Source organism: Mercenaria mercenaria, chromosome 16, assembly GCF_021730395.1.
Source record: "Mercenaria mercenaria strain notata chromosome 16, MADL_Memer_1, whole genome shotgun sequence".
In the NCBI taxonomy this organism is placed as follows: domain Eukaryota; kingdom Metazoa; phylum Mollusca; class Bivalvia; order Venerida; family Veneridae; genus Mercenaria; species Mercenaria mercenaria.
This window is the reverse complement of record NC_069376.1, coordinates 49,372,730-49,396,836: the sequence shown is the minus strand read 5'-3', so window position 1 is coordinate 49,396,836 and position 24,107 is coordinate 49,372,730. Positions and strand designations below refer to the sequence as shown.

Genomic DNA, 24,107 nt, shown 5'->3' with positions numbered 1-24,107 from the left:
TCTTCAAGATAAGTACTGAAATCTGTTAAAAAATTATACAGGTGGTCCAAATCTCTTTGCTGTAGCTTCCAAAACAGGAAAGTAGGTCAGGGTTAATAATATTTAAGATGAGTATTGAAATCTGTATCAAAAGTTCTACATGTGGTCCAAATTTCCATGCTGTATCTTCAAAAACAAGAAAGTAGGTCAGAAGGTCGCGATTAACATTATTCAAGATGAGTATTGAAATCTGTATAAAAAAATTATACAAGTGGTCCAAATTTCTATACTGTAACTTCAAAAACAAAAATGTAGGTCAGTAGGTCATGATTAAGACTATTCAAGATGAGTATTGAAAGCTGTATCAAACATTATACAATCATGTGGTCCAAATCTTTTTCCTGTAGCTTTAAAAACAAGAAAGTAGGTCAGTAGGTCAGGACTAAGAACACTGAAGATGAGTATTGAAATCTTTATCGAAAGATATTGACATGTCCAAATTTCTATACTGTTAAGATCGGTGTGCAAAACTGTACATGTCATCCAAATTTCAAGGCTGTATCTTAAAAAACAAAGAAGTAGGTCAGTAGGTCAAGGTGGGGTCATCAGGTAATTATAATTAAACAGTATAGGAAATATGATCAGATAATTTTGAAGTATTTTTTTCCTTTATAACTCATATACAAGTGACCCCCATGGCAGGGCCTCTTTTCATCCCAGGGGCATAATCTGAACATTCTTGTTACAGAACCACTAGGCAATGCTATATACCAAATATATAAGGCTTAAGCCTTGAACTTTCAGACAAGAAGATTTTTAAATTTTCTTCCTATATAAGTCTATGTAAAACTTGGGGCCCCCAAGACAGGGCTTCTTTTCATCCCAGGGGCATAATTTGAACAATTATGGTAGAGGACCACTAGGCAATGCAAATTACCAAATATCACAAGCCTAGGTCTTGCAGTTTCAGGCAAGAAGATTTTTTAAAGTTTTTTCCTATATACAAGTCTATGTAAAGCTTGGGACCCCCTGGGTGGGGCCTCTTTTCACCTCAGGGGCATAATTTGAATAATCTTGGTAAAGGACCACTAGGCAATGCTACATACCAAATATCAAAGGCCTAGGTCTTGTGGTTTCAGACAAGAAGATTTTCCTATATAAATCTATATAAACCATGTGACATTGTAAGTAAAAATGGGGATTGCTACATGAGTTATGGCCCCTGTATCATATGATGTAAGAGGTATAGTGAAAATGCAACAAAATTAACCTTAAATTCTAAGTAAAAGGGGGCATAATTCATTTCATGAAAAATTGGTGCTAAAGTTATGGATCTTATGTCATATGATGTGGAACAACTATTTCAAGTTTGAATCAAATCCATTTAGTTATAATTGAGATAAAGTGAAAGTGCATCAAAATTAACCTTAAATTCTAAGTAAAAGGGGGCATAATTCATGAAAAATTGGTGCTAAAGTTATGGACCTTTTGTCATATTATGAGGGTAATGATGTGGAACAACAATTTTAAGTTTGAATCAAATCCATTTAGTTATAATTGAGATAGAGTGAAAGTGCATCAAAACTTTAACCTGAAATTCTAAGTAAAAGGGGGCATAATTCATGAAAAATTGGTGCTAAAGTTATGGACCTTATGTCATATGATGTGGGTGATGATGTGGAACAACTATTTTAAGTTTGAATCAAATCCATTTAGTTATAATTGAGATAGAGTGAAAGTGCATCAAAACTTTAACCTGTAATTTTAAGTAAAAAGTGGAGCTAATTTATGAAATATTGGTGTGAGAGTTATGGCCCTTGTGCCATATGATGTGGGTGATGATGAGGAATAACTATATTAAGTTTGAAACAAATCCATCAAGTAATTACAGAGATAAAGAGAAAGTGCATCAAAACACCAACGCGGGGTCAAGTAGGTCAGCTCTCCATACGTATAGTCGAGCTAAAAACCTGCTTACATATAAAACTTTAGCCTCAAATTCTTATTAAAATGGGGGCATAATTTTGACAAAATACTGTGAAATCATTTAATTTTGTCAGCACAAAATTTCATGGTTTGGCCAAAATGGCTGTTTCGTGGGGACGTAAATTCGTGGATTTTCAATTTTTGAATTTTTTTTTTGTAATATCCACATTTCCACAGGAGTAGATCTAGTATATCATTTTGTTCTAACATGTAAAACCTACACATGTCAAAAAGCGCTACCATGGTTACCGAATTTCCAGTCTATGCCGCGGGAGATCAGCAAGTGATCATGTGCCAATTAATGACCGCGTTATCTATAAGTATACAACCCCTAATTTGCAAAACTTAATGAAATTGAAATATTCAAAAAGAAAAGTCGATGCCAATTAACAAGTGTCAAAACCGTAGCACCTGGGATATAGTCTTGCACAATTAGCATTTGTAATCGAAACAAATATAAAGTTCATCACACTGATCATTTGATCCTGTTTCAAACAAAAACTAGTTTTTGTATTGCAAATTGAAAATAGATTTACTAATTTTATGTTGCTAAAAATGTGTTTTTGCACATGATTGATAAAATATAAATGGTTTAGAATCACACAAAAAAGTTCCATACATGCCTGTTGTTGAATGCGCGTCTGCATCTAAAATTACAAGCTTTGATCTTGTTATTTTCTGCCGAGAAAGGAGTAATGTGAATTGGGTAATAATGCATCGGACACAAATCTAGCAATTAATTTATAATATTTAATAGTCCCAAAGTAGTAGTAGTTTACTACATGTCAGTAAATATAAACATTGCAAAGTGGGGCCGAAAAAATCAAGTAACAGCCGCAGCATAGTGCGGTTGACATGTGACGCTACATCAAACTTCTGCTGTTTTTAGCATCTACTTTGACGAGCATGTCATAAACAAAAGATAGATGTCTGAATGAAATAGTCGGTTTTGTTCTGACCCATACCTATGTTTATCATTGGTGGAACCTTTTAAATATAATCTACACGAAAGTACTGACGCATGCACACAACTACGGACCAGATCGGATGGCTATGGTGTCTTTTTTTGGCGACAGTGAGTACAATTTACATAATCGTGGGCATAATTTGTCCGTTGGGACTGAATTTTGTGATTGAGCTGAACCACGAAATCCACGAAAATTAATCTCCCACGAATAATAATAATTTCACAGTAAAACGTTGAATTATATAACTTTTCCTGTGAGGTCAACTCATGATGCCAAATAAATGAAAGCATAAGGCCTTGTAGTTTTTAAAAAACATGCAAAACTTTTGTGACCTGGATGCCTACCAAAGGGTGACAACAATAGCTCTGCTATTTGAAATTTTGAAATTTCGACAAATCACAATAAACTGAACAATTCTGGTAGCGGTTAACCTTAGGAACATTTACATGGAATTATTTGAAAATCAAACCTTTTGACAAGAAGACTTTCAAACTTCAAAGTTCCCACTATATAAATAAACAAAACAAAGGCCATACCCCTTGGCAGCCATGTTTATAACAAATCTGAAAAAGAGGCCCAATAGGACTTAAGTCGCTCACCTGAAGAGGACCTTAACCATCTGACCTTCCTTCTCATAATATTTGGTGAAAATCCTTTAAGCAGTTCATTAATTATTTAAAGGTTTTTCCTATTTTACTGTGACACCCCAAAATTCCATAACCATTTGTACTTATTTCATGATTCCCCCCCCCCCCCCCCCAAATTTGACATTACACCTTACAATGATGTTATAGACAAGTCTGATGAAATCAAATAAACGATTCATGAGAAGGCGTTTTAAGGTATTTCTATTTTAGCTCTAGGGGCCCCTAAAACGAGAAAAGTGCCCCCATTTTTGAACAAATTTGAGAGAGGACCTCATGATAATGCTACAGACCAAGTTTAATGAAGATCCATCTAGCTTTTCATGAAAAGATGTCTTTTAAAGGAATTTGTATTCTCAGCTCTCCCTAAAAAGGGAAAAGTGCTCCTGTTTGAATAAACTTGGGAGAAGACCTTATAATCATGCTATAGACCAAGTTTGATGAAAATGCATCCAATGGTTGAAGAAGTCATTTAAAGTCTTTTTCTATTCTTAGCTCTAGCGAACCCCAATAGGGGCCAACCATCTCCACTTGAACAAATTTGAGAGAGGACCTTAAAATGATGCTACAGACCAAGTTTGATGAAGATCCACTGAGCAGTTCATGAGAAGTCGTTAAAAGGTATCTTTATCTTTATTCTTAGCAGCCCCTAAAAGGGGCCAACTGCCCACATTTGAACAAATTTGGGAGAGAATCTTATCATGATGCTACAGACAAAGTTGGATAAAGTTCCATCTTGTAGTTCATGAGAAGAATTTGTTTAAAGGTATTTCTATTCTTAGCTCTAGCAGTCCCTAAAATGAGCCAAGTGTCGAAATTTGAATAAACTTGGGAGAGAACTTGTAATACTTATAATGATGGTAAAGACCAAGTTTGATGAAGATCATGAGAAGTCATTTAAAGGTTATTTTCTTTATTTTTAGCTCTTGAGGCCGGTAAAAGGGGTCAAGATGAACCATTTGTATAAACTTGATAGATTTGTTTGTTTTGGGTTTTATGCCATTTTTCAACAATATTTCAGTCATGTAACGGCGGGCAGTTAACCTAACCAGTGTTCTAGGATTCTGTACCAGTACAAACCTGTTCTCCTTAAGTAACTGCCAACTTCCCCACGTGAATTATCAGAGGTGTGTGTGTGTGTGTGTTCAGGTTTAACATCTTTTTCAACAGTTTTTCAGTCATATAAACAACAGTGTCTACTTGTAGCAGTGAGCACAATGCCCAACTTTTACAGTTCTGCCTCACTGGAATATCACGCCGTAGACACGTGGCATGATACCCCATCCTGTCAATTATACTGACACCGGGCTGACCAGTCCTAGCACTATCCTCTTAATGCTGAGGGCCAAGCGAGAAAGCTACTAGTACCATTTTTTTTATCGAACCCACGACCTCCCGCACTCGAAGCGGACGCTCTACCACTAGGCTACTAGGAGGATGTATGATTTCAGACACAATGTCTTTTATTAAAATCGTCATGGAGAACATATGCCCCGCGATTCGTAGACCAACGCTCTCCCTACTGAGCTAAGCGGGCGGGCTTAAACTTGATAGAGGTCCATGCAAGGATGCTACTGACCAAGTTTGTAATTCTGACCAGTAGTTTCAAAGGAGGAGATCAGGACGCAGGGCGGTAGATGCCGGACCATCCACCTATACTAATAGCTCACCCTGAACAAAATAGTATATAAATACTACAAATACAAATGGTCAAGCTGAAAATTAAAACAAGAAGGCCATGATGGCCTTAGATCAATCACCTAAATTTTACAGCTTGCTTGAACAGGTTTGGTAGAAGGTTATGGTCTGTGAGGTGGTTGCGGGTGGTGGGGAGGGGGGAATCTGCCTGAATGAGAGCACAATATACAGGGGTGGCCAGTAAATGTCAGACAACATCAAGAAACACAAGAAAGTCAAAAACAAATTGTTGGGCTGGTGGGGGGTTTGGGGAGAGTAATGTGGGCAGAAACTTGAAGAACTTTGGTAGAAGGTCACTTAAGGAACATTTTGTGATATTTTTGGAATTCATGCCAGCAGTTTCAGTGCAGACACATTTCAAAGTTTTCCATAAGCCATACAGAGAAAACTGGCACCATCCACCAGGCAGTCACTTTTTTTTAACAAATCAATATGGTTTAAATGAGTTTGGTAGAAGGTCATTCAAGGTTAGAGACTACCAGACTTCCATTATAACAATATGGCTTGTACAACCTTCCATAAATCACAATACATGTATCTAAACAAAGTCAGCAATGAAAAACATATACTTGTGATAAATTATAATATTTTTCATGTAAATGATATGAAAACCTGTTTATGTCAATGGCATATAATGGGATAAAACCCTCTTTTTTTCCAATACACATCAAATGTAGCAATTTATAATAAAATAAAAAGGTTCATTTTGGAAAAAAAAATCCTGTCCTCATGATAATCTAAAAATGTTATGCATCTGTTAGCAAGATTAAACAAAAACACTCCAAGTCATTTATCAAATTCATGCATAAACATGTGTTAGAGAAATCATAAACATCCTGCTGAGGAATCAGTGGAATATAAACAAACTTCCCCACAAATGCGGCCATTAAAACCAAATACTACAGTGTATCTGTTTGGACAATCGTGACTTTTTATATAATACTAAACTGCGATGCACGATGGTACGATGACGAAAACGCAATGGCACGTTTTCACCATCGTATCATCATTGTTTCACCATCCTGCCATCGCGTTTTCGTCATTGTACCATCCTGCAACATAACACCGTAAAATACCTAGCCCTTCGTATTTATTTTGCTTCAATTAATTTCCAAGAAAGCTATTACATCAAGGCTAAGATGCTCCTGTTGCTGCTGGCTTGTTCCAACAGTTTAAAAAGGATTCCAATTTACCGGTACATGTTTGAGCCTAAAGAGCTAAGCAGATTACTGAGGAATTTTGTTTTTTCATTGCACATACTTCCTAAACTCAGCTGTCCATTCCAAAACTTCAGGCAAAGCAAGTACAACTTATTTTAATAAATATTTCATTTTTTTTTTGTTTGCAACAGAATACCTAAGTTACTATAATAAATGGTTTTCATTAAATGTTCCGTTCTTTTTTTTTTCATAAACTGACTTCCGATTTTTCATGAAACTTACTGCTCATTATCTAAAAACCAAAGCTTTTTCTCTTTATTGGCCTAAACGTTTGTGGTGTATAAAATTGAGGTTCACAAAGAACTATTTCCAGTTTTGAACTACACCAGTGAAAATGAAGAACAAAATTTTCATTCTTCTGTTCATTTTCAGTTTTTCTTCCAGCAGATTTTTAAGTTTGGCTATATCAGATAACAAATACAGTGTACTGGCAAAGATGTTTCAAGCAGTTATGGAAGATATGCAATTACAGGATGACAGAATAAAAGCATTGGAAAACAACAGGTAAGTCTTAAATTCTTCAACCTTAAGGGGCATGCCTCTAGCTTTGGGTCATTCTTTTTCTCAAAATTTGGGAAGAACCTTAATTTCTTAGCTGTAAATAAAAGTTAAACACAAATTCAAGGCAGTGTTTATCTATTAGGCCTAGAAAAAAAATTACTTGTTTCCGCTAACCCGACCGACCCTATTTTTTTGCCGCCGACCCTGACACTTATTTTGAGAGTCCAAAAAATAAAAAAACAGCGCATAGTCCAGTTTAGATTGCCCAAAGTTTAGCCAATTCTGTAGGAAATATGTCATTAGAAAGTATAATCATGTACATATTTAAATAATTCAGTGTTTTATAACTTCAAAATAATACCAAAAACATTAAAATTGATCGTAATTTAGACCGTCGCAACTTTATTTTAAAATCACAGGTTGTCTTATTTAAGCACGCGTCGCGCTGTTGTAACCCACCACCATTTTGAAAAACCTCCTTTAGTCAATCATATGTTAGTATCAATCATATGTTACTTCTTGATTTTATTATAAATTTACTTCGAAATTTATTTAGTATGCCGATTTCAATAAATGAATTGCCCGGAAACCGATTCCGCAGACGGTCTGAACTCCCGTACATAATATCGTAAAAAGATCGCCAATATCTACAAAACTGGTACTGCTTTCGAAAAGATTAATAAAAAAATCAATTAAATGTATGGATCTGAACAAGTTGATGCAAGAATCAGGCATTATTAAAGGCAGAGAATCGAAACATGTATGAAAATTTTCGCGTTGTTACGATCGTGCACCTGATAAATTTACAAGTTTAGGATAAATAAATTTCGGTTATGAATTTAAAGTCTTTAAAGAACTTTTCAATCGAGCAAATTTGTACTTCATTTAGAATTCATGATAATAATAATGCAATATTCAATTTCCTTTCCTTATGTCAAATAGTTACAAATATGTGTATGAAATGCTAAATTTTAAGAAAATAATGGCACTGAACTATTTAATGATTTAGAAAAAAATGTGACCTTGGTCAGTTTTAGCAAACTTTCTAAATTTAATCTAATTCCTATATTTTCTTGACAACATTTTATAAGTGTTCATCACTTTTATACAATGGAGAAAAAATTGTTTTTAGCTCTGTATGAGAATGCATGATATATTTAATAACTTTTGCATTCATACAAAAATAATGGGTTTTTTTCGCAAATGTGTGAATTTTTATTTTGTTTTTATCTATACTACTGATGCTAAAAGAGTCACAAAAAGGACAAACATACATAAAAAATAGTGAAAAAATTATCAATCCCCACAGCTTATATACGAAGGATTTACAGGAGGAAAATTTCTTAAAATTGGCTGAGAATTATGATGCTTAAAATGCTGTAACTTTTGATCTAGAAAAGATATTTTGATGATTCAGACTGTTCTGAAAATATTTCTTCGGTGAAACTTTATTGAAGAAATAACAAAACTTAAGTTGCAAAAAAAAATGGTTTGCCCAGGTTGCTATTTTTACATACTGGCGAAACGCTTTATCAAGTATCCAATCGTAATGATCAAAAGTTTTTGCAGTATGGATTAAAAAACAAGAACACTTCAACAACAATTCAGTTCTATTCTTTTTAATATTGATACCAATTCACAGATTTGTATTAATGCATTTACTCACTATATACATGTACTTTTTGGGCTGTGAGAAATACAATGTGTGGGAGAAAAAACATTGAACATATATGAAACCACAAGGGTAATACCATGTAGATATTTCTGATGGCCTGATTTATTATACCTGTACTGTAGTTCATGAGATGATTTCTTTACAGAAATATATAATACATGTACTAAATTTACAAGTTAGAAACATTTATATTCCTATGTGTATCCAAAGTGATAAATCTCTGCCAGAAAAGACTGTCTGCTTTGCAACGTACAGTTCGGGAAGGGAATCAAATTGAACCTTTTTTAGGATTTCTGTTTTATTCTGCTAACACCCCTGAAACTACTAAGTTTGCTTACTTACCTACCCTATTTTTTTCAGAGCCGTTAGCGGAAACAAGTAATTTTTTCTTTTTGGCCTTATACAAACATTCATGTAGTATGTAATAAACAAGAGGACCATGATGGTCCTGAATCGCTCACCTCTTCCCACATGACCCAGTTTTGAGTACGACGTCGTTTTTTCTATTATTTGACATAGTGACCTAGTTTTTGAGCTCATGTGACTCAGTTTTGAACTTGACCTAGATATTATCAAGATAAAAATTCTGACCAATTTTCATGAAGATCCATTGAAAAATATGGTCTCTAGAGAGGTCACAAGGTTTTCCTATTATATGACCTATTGACCTAGTTTTCGAAGGTACGTGACCCTGTTTTGAAATTTACCTAGATATCATCAAGGTGAACATTCTCACTAATTTTCATGAAGATCTCATGAAAAATATGGCCTCTAGAGAGGTCACAAGGTTTTTCTATTTTTATACCTACTGGCCTAGTTTTGGATCGCACATGACCCAGTTAAGAAACTGACCTAGATATCATCAAGGTGAACATTCAGATCAATTTTTATGAAGATCTATTGAAAAATATGGCCTCTATAGAGGTCAAAAGATTTTTTTCTAATTTTAGACCTAATGACCTAGTTTTTGACCGCAGTTGACCCAGTTTCAAACTTGACCTAGATATCATCAAGATGAACATTCAGACCAACTTTCATACAGATCCCATGAAAAGTATGGCCTCTAGAGAGGACACAAGGCTTTTTTTATTATTTGACCTACTGACCTAGTTTTTTAAGGAACGTGACCCAGTTTCAAACTTGACCTAGATATCATCAAAGTGAATATTCTGACCAATTTTCATGAAGATCCATTCAAGGGTATGGCCTCTAGAGAGGTCACAAGGTTTTTCTATATCAAGACCTACTGACCTAGTTTTTGATCGCAGTTGACCCAGTTTCGAACTTGACCTATATATCATCAAGATGAACATTCAGACCAACTTTCATACAGATCCCATGAAAAATATGGCCTCTAGAGAGGTCACAACATCTTTTCATTATTTGACCTACTGACCTAGTTTTGGATGGCACGTGACCCACTTTCGAACTTGACCTAGATATCATCAAGATGAACATTCTGACCAACTTGTATGAAGATCTCATGAAATATATGGCCTCAAGAGAGGTCACAAGGTTTTTCTATTTTTAGACCTACTGACCTAGTTTTTGATCGCACGTGACCCAGTTTCGAACTTGACCTAGAAATCATCAAGATGAACGTTCAGACCAACTTTCATACAGATCCCATGAAAAATATGGCCTTTAGAGAGGTCACAAGGTTTTTCTATTATTTGACCTACTGACCTAGTTTTTGACGGCACTAGACCCAGTTTCGAACTTGACCTAGATATCATCAAGGTGAACGTTTTGACCAATTTTCATGAAGATCTCATGAAATATATGGCCTCTAGAGAAGTCACAAGGTTTTTCTATTTTTAGACCTACTGACCTAGTTTTTGAAGGCATGTGACCAAATTTCGAACTTGACCTAGATATCATCAAGGTGAACATTCTGACCAACTTTCATAAAGATCCCATGAAAAATGTGACCTCTAGAGTGGTCGCAAGCAAAAGTTTACGGACGGACGCACGCACGCACGGACGCCGCACGATCACAAAAGCTCACCTTGTCACTTTGTGACAGGTGAGCTAAAAAATATGACGAAAGGCACTCAAATTTTTTTAGGCGTTTGCAGTGGTTCTATTTCCCCTATATCCACAATTTCGAAATACCCATGAATATAACTATGCATCATGTACCAAAACACAAACATTTAGGTTTCGCAAATTCTTAACACCTCCAATAAGGCTGCTAACCAGGAAATTTCTAAATAAATTTTGTGAAAGATACACCCAACTCCCCCGCCCCTGCCCACACACACCCCCCATCCTGGCATGAGTTGGGCTGCAAATACAAGAGGCTGAATTTCCCTTTTACCAAATTACAAGTCAGCAATGTTTTGGTCAACATTTAAATTTAGTTATGCCAGGGTTGTATTGAACTTTTCTTAACTGAATACTCATTATAACAAGAGCTCGTAGAACACGAAATGCCCCCCTTGATGCATTCAGTAACTGCACAAGGAACAGAAATTATTTGGTCACTGTGCACTGGACGTTTGACCTCAAATCAATGATTATGCATCATTTACCAGTCATAAGTGATCTCCATATCAAATGTGATCTTAAACAAAAGCATTCTCTAGTTATTTGGCAAAAAAAAGTTCTACTGTTCTGGGACAATGTGACCTTGACTCTGACCTAGTGACCTTAAAATCAATAGGGGCCATCTGCTGGTCATGATCAACCTCCCTATTAAGTTTCGTGATCCTAGCCCCAAGCATTCTCAAGTTATCACCCAGAAACAGTTTAACTGTTCAGGGTCACTGCAACCTTGACCTTCTGGCCTCAAAATCAATAGGGGCCATCTGCTGGCCATGACCAACCTCCCTAACAACTTTCATGATCCTAGGCCAAAGAGTTCTTGAGTTATCATCCGGAAAACGTTTAACTGTTCCAGGACAATGTGATCTTGACCTTTGACCTACTGATCATAAAATCAATAGGGGTCATCTGCTGGTCATGACCAACCTTCCTATCAATTTTCATGATCCTAGGTCCAAGTGTTCTTGAGTTATCATCCGGAAACTGATTGGTCTACACACCAACCGACATACCAACCGATCAACATCTGCAAAACAATATACCCCTCCTTCTTAAAAGGGGGCATAAAAATAGGGAACAATGATCAATATTGTCGAGAACCAAAATGAATTGTAGAAAAAGAAGATGAAAATTATAATTAAAGGAAGTAATATTAAATAATTCAATTTTCAAGGGACATAAAATCTTTGATTTCTCAGTGTGACCTTGACCTCTGAGCTAGGTGTCTGGGTCTTGCATGCAACTATAGGACATAATACAGTATAGTCAGGCAGCAATAATGCAAAAATTTTGATACACTCTTTTTAGCATTATTTTAAAATATCAACTTGATATTTATGCAGATGTTTGTTTGTTTGTTTTGGGTTTAACGCGGTTTTTCAACAGTATTTCAGTCATATAACGGCGGGCAGTTAACCTAACCAGTGTTCCTGGATTCTGTACCAGTACAAACCTGTTCTCAAACATTCCTTAATGATACTTCAGCATTTTCCATATTTTTCAGTATTTAAGTAGTGTCAGGCATTATGTGTTTTAAATATTTCAGTGCCAACGTAAGAGATGACGAGATACAGAAGGCAATAACTGACACATCAACTAAAGGTAACCTACCAGACAACACCCATGAATATCAATCTAGGAACAGAGATTTCATAACACAAATACAGAAGAATGACATACAAGACAATATTCAACAAGTCAAAGACTACTTAATATACATGAGTAAAGGTTTAGCAGCTGAAAAATCCATGAGAGCAGAGAATACAAACACTATTGAAAGCCTTGTGGACCTGAACAAGGAATCTTTGAACAAGTTACACCAAACCATAGACAATCATGAAATTGCAGTAGAAAACTCCTTCAAAGACCTTGAAACTGACTTGAAAGCATATGGCGATAAAATCACTTACAACACAGACCAAGTAATCCAAAATTTTACCAAGGAATACAAAGAGGAATTAGATAAAACTGAAAGAGAAAACAAAGAGGGAATAAAGAACATTGCTGACGTTATTGAAAACATACAAAAAGATATAGAGCAATTAAAGCTGTTAAAACCATTACTGGTTAACATGCTAAATAAGAATATAGCTCTTGGAAAGAGTGCATCTGAAAGTTCTTTCTATGCAAATAAATATAACAACGGTGCAAATGCTGCGACTGATGGTGTAACAAGTGGAAATTGGATCGACGGCTCTTGTACTCATACAGATGCAGAAATGAATCCATGGTGGCAAGTGGACTTGCAAAGACCATACTTCATCAACAGGGTGGTGATTAAAAATCGGGCAGATTGTTGCGGAGAAAACTTGCACAATCTTGTGATCAGTGTGCGTAAAGAACAAGGCAGCACTGAAGAAATCTGCGGACATTTTGAAGGGCCTAGTACTAACGGAGCCACAGAAACAATCCAATGTTATAATACTGTTTTTGGAAGATACCTTAAAATACAAATGAATGCAAATTCTTTAAACTATCTTACATTATGTGAAGTGGAAATTTTTGCTATATGACTGCATTAGCTCCAAAAAATGGCACAAAAATAAAACAAGAGGGTCATGATGACCCTGGATCGCTCACCTGAGTAACATGTTTCAAATGTTAAACTGATGATTTTTAGAAATTTTTTGGAAGATTTTCCGATGTACAATCAAGTAACCCCTGCGGCTGGGCCAATTTTACCCCGGGGGTCAAAGTTTGTAGAAGTCTACTAGGCAATGCTACATGTCAAATATCTAAGCTCTAGGGCTTCTGGTTTTTGAGAAGAAGATTTTTTAAGATTTTCCTATGTAAAATCAAGTGACCCCTGGGGCGGGGTCAATTTTGACCCTGGGGTCATGATTTGAACAAACTTGGTAGAGGTCCACTAGGCAATGCTTCACACAAAATATCTAAGCACTAGGGATTCTGGTTTTTGAGAAGAAGATTTTTAAAGTTTTTCCTTTTGGTTGCCAAGGCAACCAGAGTTCTGCATGGAATTCAATTCTCTGAACAATTTTTGTAGAGCTTCACCCAAGGAACATTCCTCTGAAGTTTGGATGAAATTGGCCTAGCAGTTTATGAGGAGATGTTGTTTAAAGTAAAACTTTACGGACGCCGGACAGTGAGTGATCAGAATAGCTCACCCTGAGCTTTTGGCTCTGGTAAGCTAACAAAAACAACACAAAAGCATCCCATCCATTTCTAAAGCCTAATGTCTTCCCCTCAGCTTATACATGGATATCAACAATTTCCATTGTTAAAAAAAAATCTATAGTTTAAGCCCATATCATGCTATTCTTAGAAATATGGATATACATTTCACATTTAGGAAGTAGTTCATGAATTTATAATTACCTGACAGCTTGAAGAGGAAATGAGAATTTACAACTAACACAGTCATTATCGACCTCACCTTGACTTATTCATGATATTCAATTTTTTCAAGAATTACTGTCCATCTCACAGTACTAGTATGCAAACAAGGGAGAATTTTTAGCTGAAAAGTTTTGGATTTCTTGAAGGATTCACCAAACCTGGCATAGTGCAATTTTAACTATGATTTTTCAAAGAGCTACACCCATGTTCTTTATTCTTTGGCTGATTTGAAAATTTTAGACCTTAAGCAATTTTTACACAATGCAAGTCTATGGAAACACTTTATCATGTAGAAAAAGAATCCTTTAATGCAGATTTAATGAAACTTCTAAAAATTGTCTATTTAATTAATAGTTTCTAACCCAGGTTTATTCTGGGTTATCCAGATATTAAATGGTGTCATGACTTTAAGGTGTAACAAATGTAGAACTACCTTAAAGTGTACTAAGTTACAGATGCAAAAACATCTTATATAATACTGACTGAACTTTACAAAACTGCACAAGTAGAATGACCGTTACTTCAGCAACTTAGCTTGAGTATTCAATTAATCTTAAAGCCAGGTTTTTGCTAGAAATTTGAAAGCAAAAATTTAAGACAATACAAAATAAATTTAGTTATGATAATTGTATATACCTTTGCAATTTTGACCTTTTCGTTGTCTTTTGTTTCTCTGGCCAGCTGTTCCCATGTTGGAGCAAGTCGCTGACAGTGTCCACACCAGGGAGCAAAGAATTTGATAAAGTGATGTCCAGTCGCTACATGAGATTCAAATGTTTCATCACTGAGGTCATACAGGCCGTCTGTTACTATAACTTCAGGTTTTTTCACTTCAGCACCTTCTGTTTTCTCATCTGCTTTGTCTTCAGGCTTTTTTAATGTCTTTTGCTTATCTAGAGTCTGAAAAGTTATTGTTAAATAACTTAGAAAGTGTGGGTTCTTTTCTAGCAAAGATGCAATCATTATATCTGACTATACAGCAGGGATGTAACCAGATTTAAAGCTATATCAATCTGTTTATTTGTTTTTGTGAGGTTTTCAGCCACGCCAACACGATTTTAAGTAAAAATGAAGACGTTCTAGCTTTAATGGTGAAGGAAGACCTCAGGTACCATTTGACCAGAAGATAATTTTAACCTTTAGTCTGCTGGCAGCAAGTGGTTTTACCTTTGTGACCTTTGCAGACCAAGATCCGTGCAGGCTGATCATGATCTGCACTATTGGCTATTTAGTCAATAAATTTTTAATGAACACCTATTTTAACAATAAGTGGTACTGCCCAAAATGAATGATGGATCAGTCCATTTTTGAAATTTAGCAGGGTAAAGGTTAAGAAATAAATACGGGGGAGTGGATAAGAGTGTGTAACGATATATTGAAATTCACTGTATCATGATAAATTAGTCTGGCGATATGCATATCGTAACATAGGCCTGTTTCACGATACTGAAACAATACAGTAAGACTAGAAACATTGAATGAAAACATTCATACAATCAGTATTAAAGATAATAACTAATATAAATTAACAAACAAATTGATCATTTATAAATTTTTCTTTAATTTAAGTACTTCCCAAGTGTAGGAATGGTGTCATTGATTTCTGTTTCATTTTGTCACATGAATGCTGACTTAAGGTACTCAATCTTTTTTGTTTGTTTTAGGTTAACGCCGTTTTTCAACAGTATTTCAGTCATGTGGGCAGTTAACCGAACCAGTGTTCCTGCATTCTGTACCAATACAAACCTGTTCTCCGCAAGTAACTGCCAACTTCCCCACATGAGCTATCAGAGGTGGAGGACGAATGATTTCAGACACAATGTCTTTTATCAAATCGTCACGGAGAACATGCGCCCCACCTGAGGATCAAACTTGCGAACCCGAGATCCGTAGACCGACACTCTCCCTACTGAGCTAAGCGGGTGGGTGGTACTCAATTAGTATCGTGATATGTAACATATCGTTGCGTCTGTATCCTGATATATATTTATCGACTTGTGAGACTAGCGTATCGTTACACCCCTAGGAGAGGAGGAGAGTGGAGCTAAACTGCTTCATTGAATGTTTTGTTGTGCTTCACTGAATGAGTCTCCTAAAAAATATTTAACAGCCTTGATGTGCCTCAGGCTACAGCCAAACACAAAAATTTAATGTATTTGTTAAATGTTTAAAACGGAAGGACAGATGGGATAGAATTATTCTAGATTCACCAAAATGTGCTTGGTGTAAATAGATGAGAACAAAATAAGACCAACTATGTGAAGAATAATTTAAGCCTTTGCAACCAGTATGGGTCAAGATCGGCCTGCACATCCTGTACACTTTCAGTTGCATACAAGGACTGAAACTGATAAGTGAGCAGTATGGCTGTAGGGACAAAATAAACAGTATGGCTGTAGGGACAAAACAAACAGTATGGCTGTGAGGATAAACAAACAGTATGGGTGTGAGGCTAAACAAACAGTTTGGATGTGAGGCTAAACAAACAGTATGGATGTGAGGCTAAACAAACAGTATGGATGTGAGGCTAAACAAACAGTATGGATGTGGGGATAAACAAACAGTATGTATGTGAGGATAAACAAACAGTATGGATGTGAGGCTAAACAAACAGTATGGGTGTGAGGCTAAACAAACAGTATGGATGTGGGGCTAAACAAACAGTATGGATGTGAGGCTAAACAAACAGTATGGATGTGGGGATAAACAAACAGTATGGCTGTGAGGCTAAACAAACAGTATGGATGTGAGGCTAAACAAGCAGTATGGATGTGAGGCTAAACAAACAGTATGGATGTGGGGATAAACAAACAGTATGTATATGAGGCTAAACAAACAGTATGTAGGTGGGGATAAACAAACAGTATGGATGTGGGGATAAACAAACAGTATGGGTGTGGGGATAAACAAACAGTATGGATGTGGGGATAAACAAACAGTATGGATGTGGGGATAAACAAACAGTATGGATGTGAGGATAAACAAACAGTATAGATGTGGGGATGAACAAACAGTATGTATGTGTGGATAAACAAACAGTATGGATGTGAGGATAAACAAACAGTATGGATGTGGGGATAAACAAACAGTATGGGTGTGTGGATAAACAAACAGTATGGATGTGGGGATAAACAAACAGTATGGATGTGAGGATAAACAAACAGTATGGATGTGAGGATAAACAAACAGTATGGATGTGGGGATAAACAAACAGTATGGGTGTGGGGATAAACAAACAGTTTGGATGTGGGGATAAACAAACAGTATGGATGTGGGGATAAACAAACAGTATGGGTGTGTGGATAAACAAACAGTATGGATGTGGGGATAAACAAACAGTATGGGTGTGGGGATAAACAAACAGTATGGATGTGGGGATAAACAAACAGTATGGATGTGAGGATAAACAAACAGTATGGATGTGAGGATAAACAAACAGTATGGATGTGGGGATAAACAAACAGTATGGGTGTGTGGATAAACAAACAGTATGGCTGTGAGGATAAACAAACAGTATGGCTGTGAGGATAAACAAACAGTATGGATGTGCACTGAACTGGATCCTTGCTGGTTGCAAAACCCTAAAGTTGCTTTTCACATGACAGCAGTCAAATTATGCATGGAACTAGGTGGGTTTAACAGTATTTCAGTTACGGCATGGCAGTCAGCTAACCTAACCAGTATTCCTGGTTCCAGTGTTTCTATAAAAGAATTTATTTATCCTCCACAATTAACTGACAAGTGGAGGATCAATGACTAAATCCATTCTGTCTTTGCCATTGATTTGAACCTACAACCTGCTGGTTGAATATCTTGTTCTCTACCTATGCAGCTAACTGAATAAAATCAGTTGCAACTCTTAACCTTTAGCCTGCTGCAGGCGAATTTAACAGCCTTTGCAAACAGCTTGGAACCAGATCAGACGCCGATTAAATCGGCGTCTGATCAGGTTCCAAGCTGTTTGCTACTCTGACAATATTTCTTCCAATTTTGGAGCAAATTGAATGAACTTAACAATTTTAGCAGACGACATTTGCAGCAGACGACAATTTACCTAGCATGCTAAAGGTTAAACTGTGACCCTGAAAACCTTGTCACAGAGAAACCATAAAAACAGCTGCTGTTAATCAGAATTTTCTCCCTGGCAACAGATTGACATCAGTCTGTAACAGCTGAATATATAGTGGATAAATTATTTAGGTACACACTGTATATGCATGTTCTGCAAGCACACACCATTAAATATTAACTGTGCATGACAATTCTTGAATGAAGAGAGACTATAACGTTGTGCTTTAAATTGAATTCAACAGAATGTTTTGAACAAGATATCACAGATCTAATAGTCTCCACTGAAATCATAGTAATATATCTTTAGTGATTTATAATTGCAATGTTACACAAACTTATGTAAAAAAAATCAAAACTTGATTAAATAAAGTCTTCATTAACACAAAAACAATTATTGAATGGCTGCAGGCATTGTATCTGATCAATTCACAAATTAACATTGAAATATCTATGCACCTAATTTATCTATATAATATAAATCTCCCAGGCCCAGGGGGTCTGTGTGTTTTAATGAATTACAATATGAACTGAATACACTGTAAGCTGTGACCTTACCAATTTTCATACAAGAAACAACCTTACTGAAAATAATAAACTCTCTACTTTTACTTTTATGATTTATTGGTCCAGTGCTTCTTTTTTTCCAGGCCAATATGGGGCCAATATCTGGTCCAAATACCAGTGTTTTTTTTCCCCAATTTCAAAGCTAGAAACCTTTTTTTTCACTGTTTCAGCTAGGACTGTAACTATGAAACCTTAAACATTTGAAACACAAGGCAGTTTGCTAAAGTATAACACAATGATAAATTTTACAACCATTTTTTGTCTTAAAAAACAAGAGCACAGCCTTGCGGGTGCAGATGCTCATCTCATTTTTTTGTCACTGTATAATAGAAATACTGTCCTACCCGTGTGTTTTTATGATATTTTAAGTCCAAAAGGGGCCATAATTCTTGAAAAAAGCAGAATGGATTTTTGTTTCTTGCTGTACAGAGTCAGCTATTGATGGTGAACAAGTGTTGCAAGTTTTAAAGCAATATCTTTGATAGTTTAGGAGAAAAGCTGACCTAAACATAAAACTTAACCAGGCAACGCCGACGCCCATGACAATACCGTAACTCATCATTTTTTCCCCCAAAAATCAGATGAGCTAAAAATATGACTTTTAACAATTCCCAATTTAGGCATTTTACAACTTATTTTTCCCCAACTGTAAAAGATCCAGCCCAATTTTTTTTAAATGATGTGAATGCATTAAATGCCCAGCAAGCAGAAATAAGACAGTGTAAATGGTAAGATAGAAAAGTTTCGAACAAATCCATTACAAGATCAAAATCTAACAGACTGATTGCATTTAAAGCTTTACATACACATTTTGGGTGAAAAACTTAAAACTATTCATTCTTACAGAAAGTGATAAAATTTATATCTGACATTGAGCAATTTAAAGCAGTACTAAATGTAAGAGAAAACCCAGGCTGAATATAAATTTTAATCATATCTTTAAATGTTCCCCAAAGACATTTTGTTTCCTTCCCGACCTTTCTTTTTTACTTTCAAATGTATATACAGCAGATCTTTCATATGTTTACACCAATGGCCACTTTCATAAAACTCATATTTTTTTTAGGAAACTTATTTACAGACGGGAAGACAGACAGCTGAATAGTTCAATTACTATATGCTGCCCTTAATAGGAGGCATAAAGAGTCAATAAGCCACTTCACACATTTACTCACACACAAATCACCCTGTATTAACCATATACTCACTTCACTCTTGGCTAAAGATTCCTCTACAAAAGCTCTCAAGTCCTCAATGGTCCTTTTGTTTCCATATTTAATTCCAAGATTTGTCCCATGAAACCATTTTACAGTTGGATATCCTCGAACCTGGTGCTCTCCACACAGTCCCGGCTCTTTGGTACAATCAACCTAAATGTGTGAACAGAAAGTGTGTAAACAGGAAATTCCCCGAAAATCTCAAAAGAACTAAACTTTTAGTTATACAATGTACATACAAAGTGTGCACATGTTGCCTGGTAGGAAATGCTCCATTTCTAAGCTTAAATATACTGTAACACTTCACAAACCTTTGCTTTAAGTCTTTTTCACATAAAATAAAAATCACTAAGAAACTTTTAAAAAAATCACAGGGTAATGAATAGTTATATATCACAAGAAAGTCTGTTAGGAGATATTTTTAAGATTTTTAAGAAAATTACAAAGTTACAGACTGGATACTATATTGGGATGAATGAACAGATGCTGCAAGTACTATTACATCAAGTGTGGGGATTGGGGAGCATTAAAATGTTTATTTGTGCAAAATTCCATTCTTTCACATATCTTGATCTTTTTTAATTTTTTTTGAGCATTTTCATTGACAGATTTAACATGTGATTTAATAAGGCAGAAATACAATTTCAAGATACCTTTCCAACTGTAAGTTTACGATCTTCTACATTGATTTCTTTAGCAAGATCATCCCATGTTGGTGCTAGTCTTTTACAGTGCCCACACCTGAAATACACAAATATTCAACATAAACTGAAAACATAGTTATAAAATATCTTTAATGACACACACTGACAGTAACTTATTGTCTTAACCACTATTTATTCTTTATATTAACCTTTACTCGGCTGAATTTCTAAAAATGGACTGATCCATCATTCAATTTGGGCAGTACCACTAACTATTCAAAGGAGTGTTCAATGAAAATTTACAGACTGAATAGCAGAAACAGTGCAGACCATGATCAGCTTGCACAGATCTTGGTCTGCACTGGTCGCATAGGCAAAATCTCTTGCTGCCAGCAGGTTAAAGGTTAAACACCTACTGGCCTTCAAATTACTGTAACATAATTCAACAAAAAAATTTAAAAGATTTTTTTTTGTTGGCTGGGATTAAATTCCAGGGATTGACACAACCATGAAACCCACTTACACCACCTCTTTAACAGTATTTTACTTTCTTGTCTTTAGATTCACATTAGTTTGGCCAGAGAACACATAATTTGTTTTGTTTAATAGATCAATCCCCATATTTATTACTGAGTGATTAATTGGCAGTGGACAAATTTTACAGTATATAAAATTTTGAGCAAACTTTGTCCTAGTTATATAACAGCTGGCTTTTAATTGTGTGTATATAATAAATATGGCCTGATTACACTATTACACATATTCGCCTGTAAATAATTATATAACAGCAGCAGTATTCTCCTAGAATAACAAGAGCTGTCGGAGGACAGCAACGCTCGACTATTCAACAGCCTTGTCAACTGAATGAATACAAAAGTTGAAAAAGGGGCATAACTTTGTAAAATGCAAAGTAGAAGTATTGAACCTCTGTACTGCATGTCATATCATGACAGTGAACAAGTGTGTGAAGTTTCAATCCTTTCCAATTTGTGGATACTGAGATACCAGCTTACATACAAAAACTTAACAAAAACTGCTAAGTCAAAGGGGCATAATTTTGTAAAAATGCCAAGTAGAGTTATGGGACCTTCACAGTGCATGTTAGATCATGACAGTGAACAAGTGTGTGAAGTTTCAATCCATTCCAATTAGTGGATATTGAGATATCAGATTACATACAAAAAATTAACCAAAAACAGCTAAGTCGAAAAAGGGGCATAATTTTGAAAAAAAAGAGAGTAGAGTTATGGGACTTGCTTAGTGCATGTCAGATCATGATAGTGAACAAGTATGTGAAGTTTCAATCCATTCCCATTAGTAAGTACTGAGATACCAGCTTACATACAAAACCTTAACCAAAAATTTCTAAGTCGAAAAAGGGGCATAATTTTGTAAAAAAGCAAAATAGAGTTATGGAACCTGTGCAATGTAGATCAGTTCATCACAGTGAATAAGTGTGTGAAGTTTCAATCCATTCCCACAAGTGGTTACTGAGTTACCAGCTTACATACAAAACCTTAACCAAAAATTTCTAAGTCGAAAAAGGGGCATAATTTTGTAAAAAAGCAAAATAGAGTTATGGAACCTGTGCAATGTAAGTCAGTTTGTCACAGTGAATAAGTGTGTGAAGTTTCAATCCATTCCCACAAGTGGTTACTGAGATACCAGCTTACATACAAAACCTTAACCAAAATCGGGACGCGGATGCGGACGCCGACGCCGACGCATGGGCGAGTGCAATAGCTCACTATTCTATGAATAGTCCAGCTAAAAATGAATATACTAGATTTCAAATGAAAAGGTAAAACCCCTCCCTGGCTGTGATAAACGCTTTGGTCCCTTCTGCCAAAAATAATCTATCTCAACTGCAATAGTGACGAAATTTAACTTTTCCTTTTGTCTCGACAATATTTGCTCCTACATTAGAGTTTCCACTATACATCCTGACAACATGATTTGATATAAAGCACTTAAAAGGGTGTTGTATTTTTTACAACTTCATAAATTTTTCATGTCTAGCTGTATTGTTGTTTCCTTCCATTAAAACAATTTACTGATTTAAAATGCAAAACACTGAGATCGAATGAATACATTACTACAATCATGTACATTCTGATTGTTTAGGAACAGCAACTTTGTATGGGTCTAAACAACAGTGAAAAATCTGGAGAGAGAATTATAAAACATTCAAGGCATATGGGTATCAATATCATGTAGAAATATCTTCTCTTCAAATCTTGCACTTAATGGACAAGTTTTTCTTATAATTATAAATAATGTAACTCCATGTAAAAACATGAAAGCCTATATTAAGGACCCAAGTTTAATGGTGGTACCAATTTGATATAAATTGTGACCCAGTTTGAACAAGCTTGGCAAATGATCATGTCACAGGGACAATATGCTTGTGTCTGAGTCTATGTTATTGTGTATGTTATATCTGTATGTCATGTGTTAGTGTATTTCCGTCCATCAGTCCATTTCGTCTCATCTTCCATCTAGTCACTTTTCATTTCATTTCACCATCCCCTAACTAAGGTGATGGGCCTCATTCATACTTACCATTCGGCATGATATTCATGCTTTTCTATGCTGCTGCACACTGGTATAATACCGTATTATAGAAGTTCTGGCGAGAGCCATGTTTATGTCCTCTCTCTGACAATTTATTAGTGCCTGGGTATATTTACAGGCTCTAGACCCTTTTCTCCCTCTCCCTAAATGCAGAACTCACGAGATTCCATGACAATCACATTTTTAAAAGAAAATTAATTTACTGCTAAGCCATGTACATTTGGAGAAGATTTCTGAAGTTTTCTCTTTATTATTGTATTATTGTATTTAACATGCTGACCCCTTGTTGTGACTCCAAATCTGGTCCCATTTGAAGAAATTTGATCAGAATGTCAATCCAAGGATGCTAATCAAGGCAAGGATGGTAAGGATGCATAAATTGCTGACAGATAGATAAGAAACAGACTGAACATGCATTTGAAGGGGTCTTGATCTAACTTGGTATGAGTACCACTTTATATCAATGTAAATAGGCAAGCATTTCTGGTATTTCTTTCAAAGACTGCTTTATGCAAAAGATTTTAGCAGTTTATTCAATGCTGCACTAGCTTTGCAGTTTTTTTCTATAATTAAACCAGTAAAGGGTAAACTATTTTGATAATTTAAAGAGTGACAGATATTTGGACACCTAGTCAACTGCTACAGATGAGGCTTATATTATAATGTATCCAGTTGCCAGCTGATTTAACTTTACAACTAATTTGTGACTTTTCTGGACAAGTTCACCTATTTTTATCTTTTATTTACAAACAAATTTTTCTTTCTCGTCTACTTTGCTCAAATTCATTTTTGTTACTTTCAAAAAATACTTGTGGCTTGATGTGCACACAGGTCCCAGAAATGGGTTGGATATTAAGTTTTATTATATACCTATATAAATTCTGTAAAAAAAATTGTGTTATGAATATGAAAAGGCAGAAAAAAAAATCCGTATTGTACCTTTTAAATAATTATTCTTCCTGT

General features: G+C 35.5%; 2 protein-coding genes across 2 annotated transcripts in view; one reads left to right on the top strand and one right to left on the bottom strand.

The window, feature by feature from the left end:
* LOC123540293 (thioredoxin domain-containing protein 5-like) overlaps positions 1-24,107 on the bottom strand; it is a 34,241-nt gene that overhangs the window by 5,698 nt on the left and 4,436 nt on the right. The window contains exons 2-4 of the mRNA XM_053525931.1: positions 20,580-20,667; positions 19,918-20,079; positions 14,711-14,974 (exon numbers count right to left, since the gene is read on the bottom strand). Coding sequence (XP_053381906.1) covers positions 14,711-14,974; positions 19,918-20,079; positions 20,580-20,667 — 514 coding nt within the window. The remainder of the gene's footprint in view (positions 1-14,710; positions 14,975-19,917; positions 20,080-20,579; positions 20,668-24,107) is intronic.
* Positions 6,789-14,722, top strand: LOC123540294 (protein hook homolog). The gene is made up of 2 exons (XM_045325182.2): positions 6,789-6,999; positions 12,264-14,722. The coding sequence occupies exons 1-2, from the start codon at positions 6,830-6,832 to the stop codon at positions 13,228-13,230; spliced, it is 1,137 nt and encodes a 378-aa protein (XP_045181117.2). The 5' UTR covers positions 6,789-6,829; the 3' UTR covers positions 13,231-14,722.